At 36.8% G+C, this 17,482-nt stretch overlaps 1 protein-coding gene across 6 annotated transcripts in view; it reads right to left on the minus strand.

Annotated features, from left to right (window-relative positions):
- The window catches only part of LOC150109923 (6-phosphofructo-2-kinase/fructose-2,6-bisphosphatase 1-like), a 463,954-nt gene that overhangs the window by 123,355 nt on the left and 323,117 nt on the right, over positions 1 to 17,482 (minus strand). For 5 of the 6 annotated variants that reach the window (XM_090397298.1, XM_090397313.1, XM_090397290.1 and 2 more), the window contains exon 12: positions 5,954 to 6,041. In XM_090397298.1, the coding sequence (XP_090253424.1) occupies positions 5,954 to 6,041 (88 nt within the window). Of the gene's footprint in view, positions 1 to 5,246; positions 5,318 to 5,953; positions 6,042 to 17,482 lie in introns of those variants that run through there. The other variant, XM_090397312.1, reaches the window with a different exon arrangement.

The raw sequence follows: 17,482 nt of genomic DNA on the forward strand, positions 1-17,482 counted from the left end.
AATTTAATGTTACAAAATGTAAGGTTATCAGGTTGAAAAGGTTACATATTGTCATATTGATGGTGTTGGATTGCAGGAAGTTGAGATGGGGGCAGGAAGTTGAGAGGGCATATTGTAAAAAGTTGGGAATTTAGCACTGGTTACTGAAAAACTTATCAACAAGTAAAGACACTGAGATTATTATCTCTCTTTATAATACAATGATTTGGCCATATGTCGACTACTGTATACAGATTTGGTCACCTGGATTTCTTGGAGAACAGGAAGTTGTGGGGAGGATTCAGAGAAAAGTGACCAAGCTGGTGACAGATCTGTGGAATGATCCCTATGAGGATAGGATGAAGGTGTGTGAGTTGCAAAGTTTAGATAATAGGCAGAAAAGAGGGTACATGATAGAAACTTACTAAAGTTACTAAAGGGATTCTATAGTGAAGAGAGAGGGGTTACCCATGGAAGTTATGTAAGAGCATAGTTAGTAAGGCTGTACCGACTAGATTTTTTGCTTGGAGAGTAATGAGTGTGTGAGTATCAGGGGCAAATATTCAGGGTATACTAGATGTGCGGTTCACATCCACAGAATAGCAATATCACCAATATTATATTTTTGCAATTACTCCTGTTAAAATAAATTTAGTTTAATCCTTTATCCAAGTGTGTGCAAACAAAGTTTGCATCTGAAAGTATCTTAATGACTGGGGTAAAGTGGTACAACACTTTACCCCAATCCTGGCCTTCCCTTAATGCATAACATTATACATATCCACAAGGAGATGTGTTTTGCATTATGGGAGATACTGAGATAGGAGTGTTGGTAGCTTGCTCCGCCTTTGCAAGGAGTTGCCTGGTGTTGTACCACTTTACCCCAGTCTTGAAGATACTTTCAGGTGCAAACTTTGTTTGCACACACTTGGATAAAGGATTAAACTAAATTTATTATAGTCTGACCAAGTGAAAAATAAACTTTCAACATCTTTCTCTAAATCCAGAGTAATTTAATAAAAAGGTGGCACACCGTTTGGAAGCTCCTATAGGAGGAGATGACCTTGCTAATGCTTCTGCCTGGTATCGCCACTTGGGCCTGGCTCCCACTGAAGAGACCTCAATAAAGGTCGAAACTAGTCTGGGTAGTGACCCTTCCCTTAATGCATAACATTATACATATCTGCAAGGAGATGTGTTTTGCATTATGGGAGATACTGAGATAGGAGTGTTGGTAGCTTGCTCCACCTTTGCAAGGAGTTGCCTGGGGTTGTACCACTTTACCCCAGTCCTGAAGATACTTTCAGGTGCAAACTTTGTTTGCACACACTTGGATAAAGGATTAAACTAAATTTATTATAGTCTGACCAAGTGAAAAATAAACTTTCAATATTCCTGTTAAAGACTCCACTAAAATTAAACACAATATACTAATGCTTCATGAAAAGGACACTTTCAATGCATAAGCATTGCAAAACATTTAATAACCTGGTGTGAGATCACAAATACAAACACCTTGGAGCCCTTTGAATAGAAGTACAGATGGTGCAGTGGGTCAAATTCTTAGCATTCCAGTGGTTTTAAATTGCCCATAAGGCAAGATAGGATGCGTGCTGAGACAATAGACCTTGAATTCAGTGGCTGCAATTAGTTATTGTGTCAACCAATCCAATTGAGCCTTGTCATTTGTCATGAGTTGCTGTTTTTGTTTTCTGAGTTTCATCTGTTTTGCATGCGAACTGATGTATTTAGGACACCAATATAGACAGATTTGTAATATATAATTTTCCATAAATAATTTATAACTTTTTGCTCATATTTATAATGGGAAACAGTGTTGATGATTCTACTGAATGTCTCATTTTCTGTCAGAGCTTTTACATACAGGGCCAGCTCTACTGACGGTGCAAGATGTGCATTTGCACGGGGCAGCAAGTTTTTTTGGGGCGGCAAAGTTGGCATAAACTATATGAAAAATAAGGGAAAAGGGGCCGCAAAATATGCTACTGCACGGGGCGACTATACGAAAAATAAGGGAGAAGGGGTGGCAAAATATGCTACTGCATGGAGTGGCAAAATTCCTAGGGGTGGCCCTGTTTGCATATTATATGATTATAGTTGAAGGAGGTAAGCCTCATCATCCTCTTCCAAATTACACCTTTGAGTAATTCAAATATACCAACTAGATATTGAATTCTCTTTCATTATTATTTTCTAATATATCTTAAAACAAAAACATTGTCTCTGTCTCTACTCAGATTTGGTTACAATTAATTTATAAATTCAAGTATTCAAAGTTATCTCACAGTTAATTGCACTGGACCAATTAAAATGAGGATGATGCATTATGCACTCTTAAAACCTTTATACATTGATAAAAATGCAATCATATGGTCAAATTGATGAGAATTTTGTAACGGGTTGCATAAGCCACATGACAGCACACCCAGAGATATCTGTCAACCAAAATGTCCATACGACATTACTGGTGACTATAATGGTTTTCCAGAATTTTTTGTAAGTGTCCTGATGGCGAATGAGTTTTTGAAGAGAAGATATGACAGGTATTGTGTGTAAAAAAGTTAGTGTGTGTGTGGGAGTCTCCCATGATGAATTTCTGACTCAGTGGAGATACCCATGTAGTAATAATAATAATAATAATAATAATAATAATCTCTTCTTATTCTTCTTAGACAACACGGCAAACCACATCCTCCAAATGAAGAAAGAAAATCTAATTTCCAAATTCCAAAGACTAAAAGATCGAACGAACCAGCCGCCATATGCAAATTTCTCCACAATGAACAATAACAACCAACCAGAAGCAAGAAACAACAGGAGCCACCAATCACCTACAGGTAACCATAATATAGTTAACCTATCCAACCACGCTTTAAATAAAGGCGAAATCTCGATACTTAACAAAGGTTTAAATTTTGCCATAGCACCCAAATCGATAAACAAACTTGAATTTATTTGTAATATTGAAAGAGGCCTAAGATTCCCAAATAACATAGCAGAAAAAATATGTTTTGAAACCGCCAACATTTTAAATCATAACAAAATAGTAACAAGCAACCTAATTCAACAAGACTTAACAGTGATAAAATCAGTAAAGTCAAATCCGAACATCTTAATAACCAGAGCAGATAAAGGAAGTGCCACCATTATCTTAAACTGAACCACTTATGTGGAAAAAATGAATCTGCTGGTCTTGGACAATAACACATGGCAATTAGTTAACTATAACTCAACTAATAGAATAAAAAATAAAACAGAGAATAATCTACTTATAATAAATTTAGTTTAATCCTTTATCCAAGTGTGAGCAAACAAAGTTTGCACCTGAAAATATCTTCAGGACAGGGGTAAGGTGGTACACTTAAGTCAATTACCACATTGTCCGAAGATACGGTCAAAAAACTATTTCCACACTATGCTTGTACCCCGAGAATTTACGGGCTACCAAAAATTCACAAAGAAAACACACCGCTAAGGCCTATAGTCGAAGGGATTGATAGCCTGACTTATTACTTAGCCAAAAATTTAGCAGCAACACTCAAGGAGCTGGTAGGTCATTCCCCCTCCTATATCAAAAACACACAACACTTCATAAACATCATCAAAGACATTACATTAGAAAAAGATGATCTATTAGTCAGTTTTGATGTCTCTGCCCTCTTTAGGAATGTCCCAATCAATGACACAATTCTTCTTTTACAGAACAAATTTCCTCGAGATATCACGGCGCTCTTTGCACATGTATTACGTTCTGGTTATTTTGTATGGTAAAATGCTTTCTACTTACAAAAAGAAGGCACAGCCATGGGCTTGCCATTATCCCCCCTAATTGCTAACTTTTATATGGAACATTTTGAACAACTTACTTTAGGTTCCTCCCCTTTAAAAAACCCAAAGTCTGGCTTAGATACGTTGACGATGTTTTCGCGATCTGGTCTCATGGCTGCTAGACACATTCCTTAGCCACCTAAACAAGCAATACAAACACATACAGTTCACAACTGAGATTGAAAAACATAACACACTGCCGCTTCTAGATGCACTTGTCACACGTCTTCCCTCGGGTAATCTTTCCTTCACTGTTTACCAGAAACCGACACATACTGGCCAATATATACACATAAATTCCTGCCACCACCCAATACAAAAATTAGGTGTCATCAATACCCTAAAAAACAGGGCTCTGAAGATCTGCTCCAGTGAACAGGCACTGAAGAACGAATTTAAAGTGATCAGCAATACTTTTCAAAACAATGGATACAGCCAAAACACTATTAACAATCTCTACAAGACCCCAATAAAAAACAAAGACAAACCAGACTACAGTAAAACTATAACCATTCCCTACATTAAAGGGACATCAGACAAAATAAACAGAGTGCTACAAAAATACAACCTCAAAGCCACCTTTAAACCTCCTGCAAAATTAAAAAGCTTACTCAACTCATCCGAAGACCCCCCTCCCTCTGCTTACCCACCCTGGAGTATACCATATTTACTGCACCTGCAATACCATACATAGGAGAAACAGGACGCACAATTCCGATCAGACAAAAAGAACATAAATGATACATCAAATATAATAATTATGGTGAAACTGGCCTTTCTGATCATGCCCTGAACAACTTACATAGAATTGACTGGAAAAGCACTAGTTGTCTACATCACACCAAAACATGGTATGAACGCAAATTTAAGGAAGCTTGTGAGATCATTATCAACCACCCCCAATCTAAACAATAATGATGGTCTAAAAATCCCATACATATGGAAGGCATATATTCGTCCCACGAATCCTTTCTCTCTTAAGAACAACTATAAACAGGACTGTAAAAAATCCAGGATCCTAAATCTAAAATAACAACTTTAATACTAAAAAATAGGACATCACTGTTAAAGAAAAAATCTATAAGAAAGAATGTTTATTCATGTTGTAATTTATATATTTTTTTAATCAAAAACAACAATTATAATAATAGAAATAGGACATTACTGTTACTGGAAGGAAAACCATCTGTAAGCAAGAATGTTTATTCATGTAATCATAAATTAAATCTAGCTTGATGTTTTTTTTTTTTTTTTTTTTTTTTTTTTTTTTTTTTTTTTTGCACTAGAGGTCATGCCAGTGAGTAGCATGTGATCAAATCATTGTTTCGCTCACAGTTTGAAATGTAATGCAGCTTGTCTTGTATATTTATGTATGCTCCAGATGATGATCTTGATATGAAGATCAAAATGTCGGGATAATAAAAAGAGTTATTTTAACACGGTTGTAGAATCCATAATTTCAAAAATGAATGCTGATCACTGTGCAACACTAAAAGAAAGGGGAAAAATAATGAACAAAAATGAATCTCTTCTTATACATGCTCTCCAGTAACTTATGGCCTATACTAGCATCTAACCATACATATATTTTATCATGTCAGCCTCTATCCTACACAACAAGATAGCCTTAAATAAACTGCTTTCTACATCTCTGCCTTCTATTTCATTTACTTTAATGATCAGTATTCCCCCCCCCCTGCCACACACACACACACACACACACACACCTCCCACTCTATCCTCTCAGAAAATACTAAAACTCTGACTCAACTGCTCCATTATCTACTAATAAGCTGTCACTTAGTAACAATTCAATACAATCATATGATCCACCAAAATGACTGGTACACTAATTTCCATTTTTCATAGAATACTGCTGATGTTTTAATATTGGGGCATGTGGTCTTCACAGCACCTACTGCTTCTTGAGAAACTGAACAGACATCTATCACCATTCCGAATCACATGCCACTAATATACCATGTGCAAATGCATACACATACCAACATGCACTGTGTGAATAAAGTAAAATTGATTCTGCTTGAAAATCTGTGCTAATATATTTCAAACAAAAAAAAAAATTAAAGAATTTATATAATAAAATAAATAACTCCTCTTTACTCACCAGCTTTTTTATCCAAAAAATAAGCAAGAAGACATCTCAAAACGGCTTGATGAGCAACTACTAATACATTTTCTTGACGTTCAAGTTCCTACAAACATAAAAACATTAAAATACATTTGAAAGCAAGCTTATAAACATATTTTCATTAATAAACATATACTGAAAACTTTAAAAAAAAATCAGAAATAAATTCAAATGCAGTGGATTAACAAAAAAAACTTTTGAGCAGACATGATAAAATGCAGTTTCAGCTAAATGTAGTATATATATATATACTGGATTGCAGCTAATCAGGTTAGACAGATAACAAGAGCAGTAGATAAGGATAAGGCCTATGCTATCATTATTTTTTGGATTTTGAAAAGGGCATTTAACAAGGTGCCACATCACAAATTGGCATTTAAGCTACAACATACAGGGTTGGATAAGAGGTTAGTGAACTTTCTGATGAATAACAGAGATATCTGTCTAAGAATAGGTATATAAGCTATCACTTATTGGGTGCATCAATCCACAGAGTGGCTGGGTAGTAATGCTACTTTACTAGGGAATAGTGATTTCCTTAGGGCTCAGTACTGGGACCTAAATTGTTTAACCTTTATATCAATGACATTGTCAGTGGATTGCAAGGAGATATTCAGTTGTTTGTGGATGATGCGAAGCTGGGAAGGATTATTAGTAATAGTGCAGATATGGCAGCCCTGCAAGAGGATTTGAATAAGCTAGATAGATGGGCAAATGAATGGGGTATCGGTTTAATTTAGCAAAATGTAAAGTCTTGAGGTTTGGGAAACATCGATGGGATGTTGCATACTCTATGGGAGGAATTATACTGGAGGAAGTAGGGGAGACAAGAGATTTGGGGTTGATGATTGATAGAAACCTGAAATTTAGAGAACATATTGCAAAGGTAGTGAAGGTAACACAGAGGATTGCTGCAATAATGAGAAGGACACTGACCTGCAGAGATAAAAGGGTTATCATTTCGTTGTATAAGTCTCTGATCAGACCACACTTAGACTATTGTTCTCAGATTGGGTCCCCAGGATTTGAAGGGGATAAATTAACTGTGGAAAGGGTAGAAAGGTGGATAACAAAGATGGTTTCAGGACTGTACCATGTTAATTGAGGATTGCCTGAGGGAATGTGGACTGCAGAGTTTGGTGGATAGAAAAAGGAGAGGTGATATGATTGAGACTTTTAAACTGTTGAGAGGTGGTTACAGGGTTGACACTGGGGAGTTCTTTTGCTTGGTTGAACAGCGGGAAGGAGTGATGACAAGAGGCCATCCCTGGAAGTTACGAAAGGAAACTGTGAGCAAGAGGGTGAGGAGTGATTTCTTTGCATGGAGGGTGGTTGAACCATGGAATGCATTGCCTGATGGAGTGGTGAGAGTGAGAACGGTCAATGAGTTTAAGGAGTGGTATAATAGACTTTGTGTTTCTTACGGGGGACCTCCCCTCGATGAGTCTTGATAGACTTTGTGTTTCTTAGGAAGGACCTCCCACGATGAGTCTTTTGACTCCATGGAGGCCTGAATAATAATAATAATAATGATGATGATGATGATTAGTAAAAGTGGTTTCTTGTTTGCCTTCCTTGTCCAAGAGTAACTATTTATGTCTATAGATGTGTGTGTATGTTCATAGGGCTGCTTGCTGTTTTCAGGGATAAAACCATTGCTTGAGGGAGAAAAAAATGCTTCACCTCATATTATTATTATGTGACCCCTACAAGGAGTCCAAAGACTCATCAAAGGAGGGCACCTACTCTACAACTCTCCATCTCCACCACTCTACCCACCAACTACAGCAAACCACAACTACCATCATCATCTACTGCCCACTACCACCACTAGTATTTTCATAGACAAACATCCATGCCCGTGGTGGATTCGAACCTCAGCCTTTTGGCTGGAGAACGGATACTCTAACTGCTCGGCCAACCAGGCTGCCAATATCAGACTGGCTAACTCACCTTTTGATTGAAAAGCACTGATAACGATTCTCACATTGCAGATGGGATTTGAATCCAGATCTTTCCAGACCTAAGGGCTCTTTCAAAACCAACTGAGTTACAGAAGCTCAACAGAAGTTATCATTATAATCAAATTCCTGATATGTATCCTATGGAGTACGAGGGTGATCTGAAAAGTTCTTGGCCTCAACCATAGATGGCAACACTATTGGCAAGAGATTTTTTTTTTCCAAGTTGGTACATCTGTCATAAGCATCCATGTGAAATTGCAAGTCATTCTATCAAGTAGTTTGTTTTATACAGCTGTCTGAAGCAAAAGTGTTGTCTGTATTCCTTGAAATGGATAAAATTGAGTATTGTGCAGTTATAAAATTCTTTGTAAAAGAAGGTTTAACGCCAAAAGGAAATTCATTCGAAGTTCATAAAAGTTTATGGGCACCTTTCTCCTTCGTTTTCGACAATTAAGAAATGTTTTACCGAATATAAACGTGGACATACCAGCCTTGAAGATGATCCATGTGAAGGAAGTCCAAAAAGTGTAACAACACCAGAAATCATTGATCAAGCACGATATGGTATTGGGTGACCAGTGAGTAAAAGTGCATGAAATTTCTGAGACTATAGCCATTTCAAAAGAAAGTGTAGGATATATTTTGCATGAAGAAATGCATATGAAAAAGCTTTGTGCAAGATGGGTGCTGCGCTTGCTCAGAGCAGATCAAAAAAGGCACTCGCATGAAATTCTCTGAACAGTGTTTGGAGCGTTTTAACAAGAATAAAATGGATTTTCTGCATCGATTTATTGCCATGGATGAGACTTGGATTCACCATTACACAACAGAATCCAAACAGTAGTCAAAACAGTGAACAGAAGCCAGTTGTTCAGTGTCAAAGAAGACAAAGTCAGTTCCATCAGCAGGAAAGGTCATGCCATCAGTGTTTTGGGATGCTAAAGTCATTTTGTTTATTAATTATCTTGAAAAGGGTAAAAACAATAACTGGAGAATATTATTCCGATCTTTTAACTAGAGTAGATGAAAAAATTTGAGAAAAGACCCAGTTTGCAGAAGAAAAAAATCATTTTTTTATCAGGACAATGCACCTGTCCACAAAAGTGTTTTGACAATGGGAAAATTAAGGGATATGCACTATGAATTGGAACATTCACTCCTATTTCCCGGATTTGGCTCCCTCTGACTTCTATCTCTCCTCAAAACTAAAACTCTTCCTCTCTGATCAGCATTTTAATTCGAATCAAGAGGTGACTGCAGCTGTAGAGGGGTATTTTGCAGAGATCTTACTGAGAAGCAGTACAGGGATGGGATAATGGCGCTGGAGCATCGCTGGAATATGTGTATTAGTCTTAAGGGTAATTATGTTGAAAAATAAAAATAATTTTGAAATTATAAATTCTTTTTTTCATTTAGGCCAAGAACCTTTCAGACCACCCTCATATACAAGATATTTTGACAGTGCCTCATGAAAAAGTTATATCATTAATAACTTCCTATCAATAATTTTCGACCAAATCAATCTCTTATCTTTCAAAATCCAATATTATTAGATCTTATTTATTTTTTTGTCTTCTAAGGCACTTCTAACTATATCAATCCACCTAGATTGTGGTCTTTTTTCGTGCATCCAGACAAAAACACTTGTTTTACTAACTTTTCATCTCCATTCTGTTTAAGTGACCATTACTGCTAGAGAATGTGTTAGCTCTGCTAAAACATTTTCTGCTGGTAAACATTTAGGAATGTGTTAGCTCTGCTAATGCATTCTTATGTTAACAGCGTCAACTTCTTTCCTCATATACTTGTTTTTAATATAGCAGTTCAATATGGTTGTTCACAACCCTAATCTTTCTCAGAACTCTCATATATGTGGTCTCCAGTCTTTGAAAAAGTGTTTTATTTGTATTGCAGCTCTCATATGCATATGTTAAAATTGGGTTAACACTGTCGTGTAAACAACTAGTTTGGTGTTTGATTAATTTCTCTTTTATTCCACAGAAATAAATGTATGCAGTTAACTTACTATCATACCATTTCCATATTTAATTTGTCATCATGAAAAATTGTGCTTAAATAGCTGAAATATTTTACCTACACTACACCCTCTGTCCAAAAAGAAACCGAACTTTTTGAAAATAGAAGAAACTAGTGGCGCCACCTATTGTATCTTTTTGTTGTTGAAAGCGGCAACCTTCATTAGTGTTGTGTCAACTATTTATGACATTTGTTTCATTAGAAGCTGAGTTATAGTGCCAAGAGTGACAGTGTGTTTTTGATGATCGGTTGGTTGTCATGATATTCAATTCGAATGCGACGAATTCTCATTATCAATCGCTTCAAAACTTCGAGATAAAACTCACCATTGACCGTTTGGCCAGGCAGAACGAATTCTTTGTGGATAATGCCAGTGGAATCATATAAACAAATCAGCATTGTCTTTACTTTTGACTTCTCCAAGCGACTTTTTTTTTGCAGATGCCCCTCTTCTGGTGGTCTCCACTCAGCATTCTGGCGCTTTGTTTCGGGCTCATACTTAAAACACCGCATCTTGTCACGAGTGACGATCATTTCAAGGAAGTTTGAGTCCTTACAAGCATTTTAATAAGGTCCTTGCATTGTTCAATTTGATACATTGTTTGGTCGTCAGTCAACTTGTGGGGAACAAATTGTGAATTCAATTTACGAAGGCCCAAACTCTCGGTCAAATGTTGTGCACAGTTGATTTTGGAATCTCCAATTCATCTTCAGTCAATCTCACGTATGATTTCGGGTTTTCTTTGATGAAATAATGCACTTTTTGATCAGGTTGGTCGAGTGGTTAGCGTATCAGCTCTCCAGCCAAAAGGCTGTGGGCTCGAATCCCGCTGGGCAACGATGTTTATTTGTGAAAATACTAGTGGTGGTGGTCGGCAGTAGATGGCATTGGTGTAGATTATGAAGGTAGTTGCAGCTGGTGGAGTGGTGGAGACAGATAGTTGTAGAGCAGGTACCCTCCCTCAATGAGTCTTTGGACTCCCTGGAGGTGTTATGTAATAATAATAATAATAATAATAATTAACTTTGCTCAATCCATGTCTCACGACTACTTTGAAATTGCTTAAACCACTCGTAAACTTGAGTACGGGATAAGCATTCATCACTGTATGCTTTTTGAAGCATTTGATGCGTTTCTGTAAAACTTTTACCAAGTTTAACACAGGTGGCACCACTAATTTCTTATATTTTTGAATAGTTCGGTTTCCTTTTGAACAGAGGGTGTACAAGTTCTCCATTCAGGATGCAGTTGATGTCTACACTTTTCATTGTTTTTGCTTCTTATTGTTGATTTTCATAAGAAATGTATTATATCAGTTATTCAATTTAGTCAGGAAATCCTGCAGACTGGTACTGGATGTTGGAAGTTTTATTCCACTTTGTTAAACTATAATAAATTTAGTTTAAACCTTTATCCAAGTGTAAGCAAACAAAGTTTGCACCCGTAGTATCTTCAGGACTGACAACTCGTGGTAAAGGTCTAACCAAGTGTGTGTGGGGGGGGGGGGGGGGGAACTTCCAACATCTTTCTCTAAATCCAGAGTAATTTAATAATAAGGTGAGACACCTTTTGACAACTCATATAGGTAAATATGACTCCTCCATTGCGTTCACCTTAATATCACCACCTCTGGGTCTGGCTCCCACTGACAAGACTTCTATAAAGGTCGAAACCGGTCTGGGTACTGGCCCTTCCCTTAATGCATAGCATTATATATGTCTGCAAGGAGATGTGCTTTGCATTATGGGAAATACTAAGACAAGGAGTGATGAGAGCTTGGTCCACCTTTACCACGCGTTGCCTCAGTCCTGAAGATACTTCAGGTGCAAACCTTGTTTGCTTACACTTGGATGAAGTGTTTAAACTAAATTTATTATGGTACTGGATGTGTCTAGATATATAACATCATCTATTTAAAGTAAAGGACTGAGATTAACATCTCCGATTTTGATGTCACGTTTAATGCCTCTGCAACCAACAGCCTCTAGGTTCATATCTCCATGGACATCAGTGTTTATGATTGTCTTTAGGTGGGAGATAAAATTCATTGCTCTGTGTGAGACAGTGACACTGCTTATTAGAGGAGTAAAGTGGCTTGGAAAAGTTCCATGTTTCGTTTCTAGAGCAGAATTTACAGACCACATAAAAATATACACTATATATATATTGTGTGTGTATATATATAGAGAGAGGAGCTTAAGGATCTCCCTCAGCCATAGCCGAGTTAGCCGGTCTTGGATGTGGGCAGTAGAGTTTTCTCCTCCCCAGTTTAGTAGGGGTTTTTTCATCCCTCAAGCAGGCAAACCGGCCTCGTGAACACACACAGACTACAGTCATGAATACCTCCATTAGGGATGCAGCGAAGGAGTGCTGTACCAGCTGCATTATTTTGTCGTGCCTCCTCATTAGGATACCCAAACCATCTGAATCAGATGGAAGGGAGATAGATAGATAGTAGATATAATACAAGAATGTGAAAGGTGAACTGGCAGTGCCTCTGATGAAGTTTTTTAATTTAAGTCTCAGCTCTCTCAAGGTTCCAATGAAGTGGAAAGAAGGTAAGATAGTTTCATTACATAAAGGTGGTTCCAAGACAAAATCAGCAAATTACAAACCAATTAGTATCTCTGGAGTGGTGGTTAAAGTATTGGAAAGGTTTAGTTAAAAGTAAAATTCAGAAATGGGTGGATGATACTCTATAGAAGATGGCATAGCTTTATAAAAGGTAGGTCCTGCCTCAGTAATTTATTCACATTTTATATTAAGGTTACAGCAGAATTGGATAAAGGAAATGGCTACACCATGATGTAGCCATTTCATGTTGGACTTTGCAAAGGCATTTGACAGAGTACTGCATGGAAAACTATTACATAAGTTGGAGCAAAAGAGAATGGATATGAGGTTGTAGCATGGATGGGAGAGGGGGAGACTGAGACATCAGATGATGGTGGAGTGGAACAAATCAAATGAGGGTGACTGTGGAGTACCTAATGATCTGTACTAGGACCACTACTCTTTAATTTGTACATTAGTGATATAGCAGAAGATTTGAAGAGGGGGGGATATTCAGTTGTTTGCCAATGATGCAAAACTGGGGAGGGCAATAGTTGATATAGGTGATGTAGATATCTTGCAGGTGATTTAAATAAATTGGTAGAGTAGGCAAAGGACAATGGTTGTCAATTCAATGCTGTAAAATGTAAGGTAATGCACTTTGGGATGAACAGATTACACACATCATATTCATGTTGATGGTAGTAGTTTACAGGAAATTGATATGGCTAGGGATCTGGGGGTGATGGTAGATAGAGATCTGAAATTCAGAGGACATATTGCAAGATTTGGCAAAATAGCTCAGAGGATTACTTGGATGCTGAAGAACACATTGACAAGTAAAGATAGGGAGGTTATTATTCCTCTTTATAAGGCTATGATTCGGTAGAGATATGATACTGTGCACAGATTTGTTCACCTGCATTACTTGGGAATTGGGATTGGGAGATATGTCTTTGGAATGTTTCTTATGAGGATAAATTGAAGGTGTATGAATTGCAGAATTTAGTTGACAGGCAGAGGAGAGGGGATATGACAGAAACATAAGTTACTAAAGGGATACTATAAGATTGACACAGAAGAAAAATTTCAAAACATGGGGAGTAAGAGGAAAACAAAGGGACACACTTGGAAGTTGACTAAGGTTGTTGTTAGTGAGGGTGTAAGAACTAGGTTCTTTACTTTGGAGAGCTGCGAATGAGTGGAATGGATTGTCAGATGTTGTTGTGAGCGCCTCAACAGTGAAAATAGGTTTAAGGAGATGCACGAAAGGTATTCTGTTAATGGATAGAGTGGGTCTCTCATGATGAATCTTTTGATTCAATGAAGTGCACTGGGGAGAGCAATAGTTGATAAAGGTGATGTATATATCCTGCAAGATGATTTAAATAAATTGCAATTGTAGGGCAAGGATAGTCCATTCATGACTCTCATTCAAATCACCGCAGTCCATTAATATAACACACTTTCTACATACCCTCACTCACTCTCTCAATTCTCTTGTTTAATTTCTCAACAAACACATTTATCATATTCAGCCAAGCATAGATATTACACTTTCAACAACAAACCATCTTAGTAAAATCCACGCCACTCAACACAGTCAATTTTCATACCATGCATCTCGTCGTTCTTACTGCCATTTTTGCCTTCATTAACTGTTCAATCTTATGCACTAAATTCTCTGTAAACCTGCTAACGACCTCAATAATTAATATGTATTCAGTCTCTGTATCACTAATTAAATAATTTTCAATGAAATGCATTTAATTCTTTTAAAATATTCTTAAAAATAAAACTTATCTTTACTCCAGCGATTCTAACAAAATTTATGTGTGAAATATCTTCATGGCTAATCTACTTGTATATTGCTATGAATTACTGACCCTTCCAATAATGAAAGTAACTGAAGTGAAGTAAACAAATAGCCTTTATACAAAATTAGCCTTCATGAAGATACTTCACATGCAAATTTTGTTTGTTTACACTTGGATAAAGGATTAAACAAGAATATGATTTCTTTGTAAATATAATTTAATTTGTAATCAAGTGAAAACACTTTCTACAGTTCTATATTTGAGTTATAAACCTCACTATGCTCAGGTCTGGTCACCTGAGTTTCTTGAGGTTGAGGAAGTGAGTGGAGAGGCTCCAGTGGTGAGTGGTCTGCAGAATGCTCTCTATCAGGATAGATTGAGGGTTTGTAGATTGCAAAGGTTGGTTGATAGGTTAAAAAGAGTGGGAGGGGTGGAATATGATAGAAACATTTAAGTTACCTAAAGGATTTTATAGGATTAATGTAGGAGAAATATTTCACCACATAACAAGAGATCATCCCTGGAAGTTGGGAAAGAGTGTGGCTAGCAAGTGTATGAGGACTAGATTCTTCACTTGGAGAGTGATGGATGAATGAATGGAATGGATTGCCTGAGTCAGTTGTGAGTGCTCTGTCTGTTAATTATGTCAAGGAGCGATACGATAGATACTGTGTTGATAGTTTGGGTCTCCCACAATGAGTCTTAGGACTCCATGGAGGTGTTCATGCAATAATAATAATAATAGTAATAATAATAATAATAATAATTGTTAACTTTCATGCCAAATTTGTTATAGCTTTTATTTGAAATAGTTAAAAGAATCCTTGAGACCTGCACTAAATATGTTTAGTAGCAACTACATAAAGCAATGCAATAAGTTTTATATTTCCAATAGCGGACATGGTTTTGAGGCAGTATGATGTGAGGTAGGTGAAAAGAATGAAGTATTTAGTTGGATGTTGCTATAGATCTGTAATATGGAGGTAATGAGAAGGAAATGTGGAAATAAGTGATCATTATGGGTGACTATAATTATGATAATATAGACTAGGATCAAGAGATTGCATCTGGGAGCAAAGAAAATGAATTTCTGGAGTTTTTGAAAGATAATTACCTTAGGCAGAATGGGCAGAGGGTACACAAGGATCAAGGGTATTGGATTTTATCATCTCATCAGATGATGTTATTATAAATAGGGGTGTCAAATCTTCCACCAGTTAGTGAGAGTAACCATGAGGTGATCACTTGCAGAGTAACCAGTGATTTGAGGATGTCTTTTAGAAAGGGATATATGTGGAATTGTAAGGTTGGTGATTATAAAAAGTTCAAGAAACAGCTTGTGGCAATAACTTGGAAAGAGGAACTGGATGGAAAAAAATCAATGCTGTTTGTACCCTACTCAAGACCTATTTGGTGGAGACAATATCAGAATGTATTACAAAGATCAAGAGGGCAAATAGAGCAGGTGTGAAATTGATGAATCAAAAGGTAAAGTATGAAATCTGGAAGAAGAAGAAGATATTATGGAAGAAGCACAAGATGATTGGTTAGGAAGGTGACTTACTTGATAAGGGTAGCAAAAAGTGCAGTATGAGCAGCAGTTAGCTAACACAGCTAAACAAAATCCTAGGAAAATTTTTTGATATGTGGCCAGTAGAAGAAAGAATGATTATGGAAGGATGGAATTAATTGGTGAAAATGAGGAATGATAACTGCCACAGAGGATATAGTTGAGGTACTTAATAAGCAATTTATAAAGGTATTTCATTCTTGTGAATATGACATTATGCAAAACTTAAACGTAATAGGAAAGGAGGAGGAGGACAAGTTAGTAGGTGAGTAAGAAGTATATGAGGAATTGAATAAACTTGATGTAAATAAGGCTGTAGGACTCAATGCTATTTCTCTACATCTTTTGATGGAATGTTCTGGAGAGTTAACAACAGCTTTTACATATCTTATTAACATGAGTCTTGCTCTGGGCCAAGTCCCAAAGGAGTGGAAAGAGGTTAAAATTGTTCTGATTCATAAGGGAAGTGATAAGACTAGGGTTTTCAATTATAGGCCAGTCTGTCTAGAGTTGTGGTTAAAGCATTAGAGAGGTTAGTTAGAGATTCAGAATTTGTCACTGTTAAAGGAAGGTCATGTTTTAACAATTGGTTTACTTATTATAATAAAGTGACAAATGCATTGGATAAGGATGATGCATATACAGTGGTATATTTAGATTTTGCACAGGCCTTTGATAAATTGCTACTTGACAAGCTGGTAATTAAATGGGAATGGTGGGGCTAGATTAGTGTGCAGGATCGGAGATTGACTGTCTGATAGGTATCAGCAAATTGTCTCTGGAGGAGCAATATCTAAGAAGAGGAAAGTTACGAGTGGTATACCCAAGGGTCCATTACTGTTCAATTTGTATATAAATGATACGGGGAGAGGTCTGAATGGTGATATGCAGATGATGCAAAGTTGGTGAGCGCTATCGGGAATAGAGCGGATGCTGTGGCTTTGTAAAGAGGACTTGAATACATGGATGAATGGGTAAATTAGTGGGGATGTCAATTCAATGTTGCAAAGTGTAAGGTTTTGAAATTTTGGAAGCAGAAATAGGATGCAGAGAATAGGATGCGGTGAAAATATCTTGGAAAAAGGTAGAGGAGATGAGAGATCTAGTAGTGATTGTGGACAAGGACCTAAAATTATGAGGGCAGCACAGCAGATAATGGGAATGGTAAAGTCAGAGAGCGCTGACTTGTAGAAGTAAAGATATCACGGTTCCCTTGTATAAGGTTTGATCAGGTCACAATGGATTACCATGCACATATTTGATCACCTGGTTTTCAAAAAAATGACGATGTATTTGGAAAAGGTTCAGAGACGATTAATGTCTTTGCAATGTTGAGCATGAAGAAAAGTTAGGATTCTTGTTGGTACTTTTAATGTATTTAATAAATGTATCCCTCTATAATTTTCTCGTTTTTTTTATCTCCTTTTTTAAATATTGGTGTTGTTATACTACTTTTTTTCCCCATTCTACCGGAATTTTTTCGTATTTATTATTTGGTTGTATAATATATTTAACTCTGAATTATAATTTCTTTACCATTTTTCAATAATTCATTATTGATAT

This window comes from Typopeltis vanoorti, chromosome 1, assembly GCF_054136105.1.
Source record: "Typopeltis vanoorti isolate ZY-2024b chromosome 1, IOZ_Tvanoo_1.0, whole genome shotgun sequence".
Classification (NCBI taxonomy): Eukaryota; Metazoa; Arthropoda; class Arachnida; order Uropygi; family Thelyphonidae; genus Typopeltis; species Typopeltis vanoorti.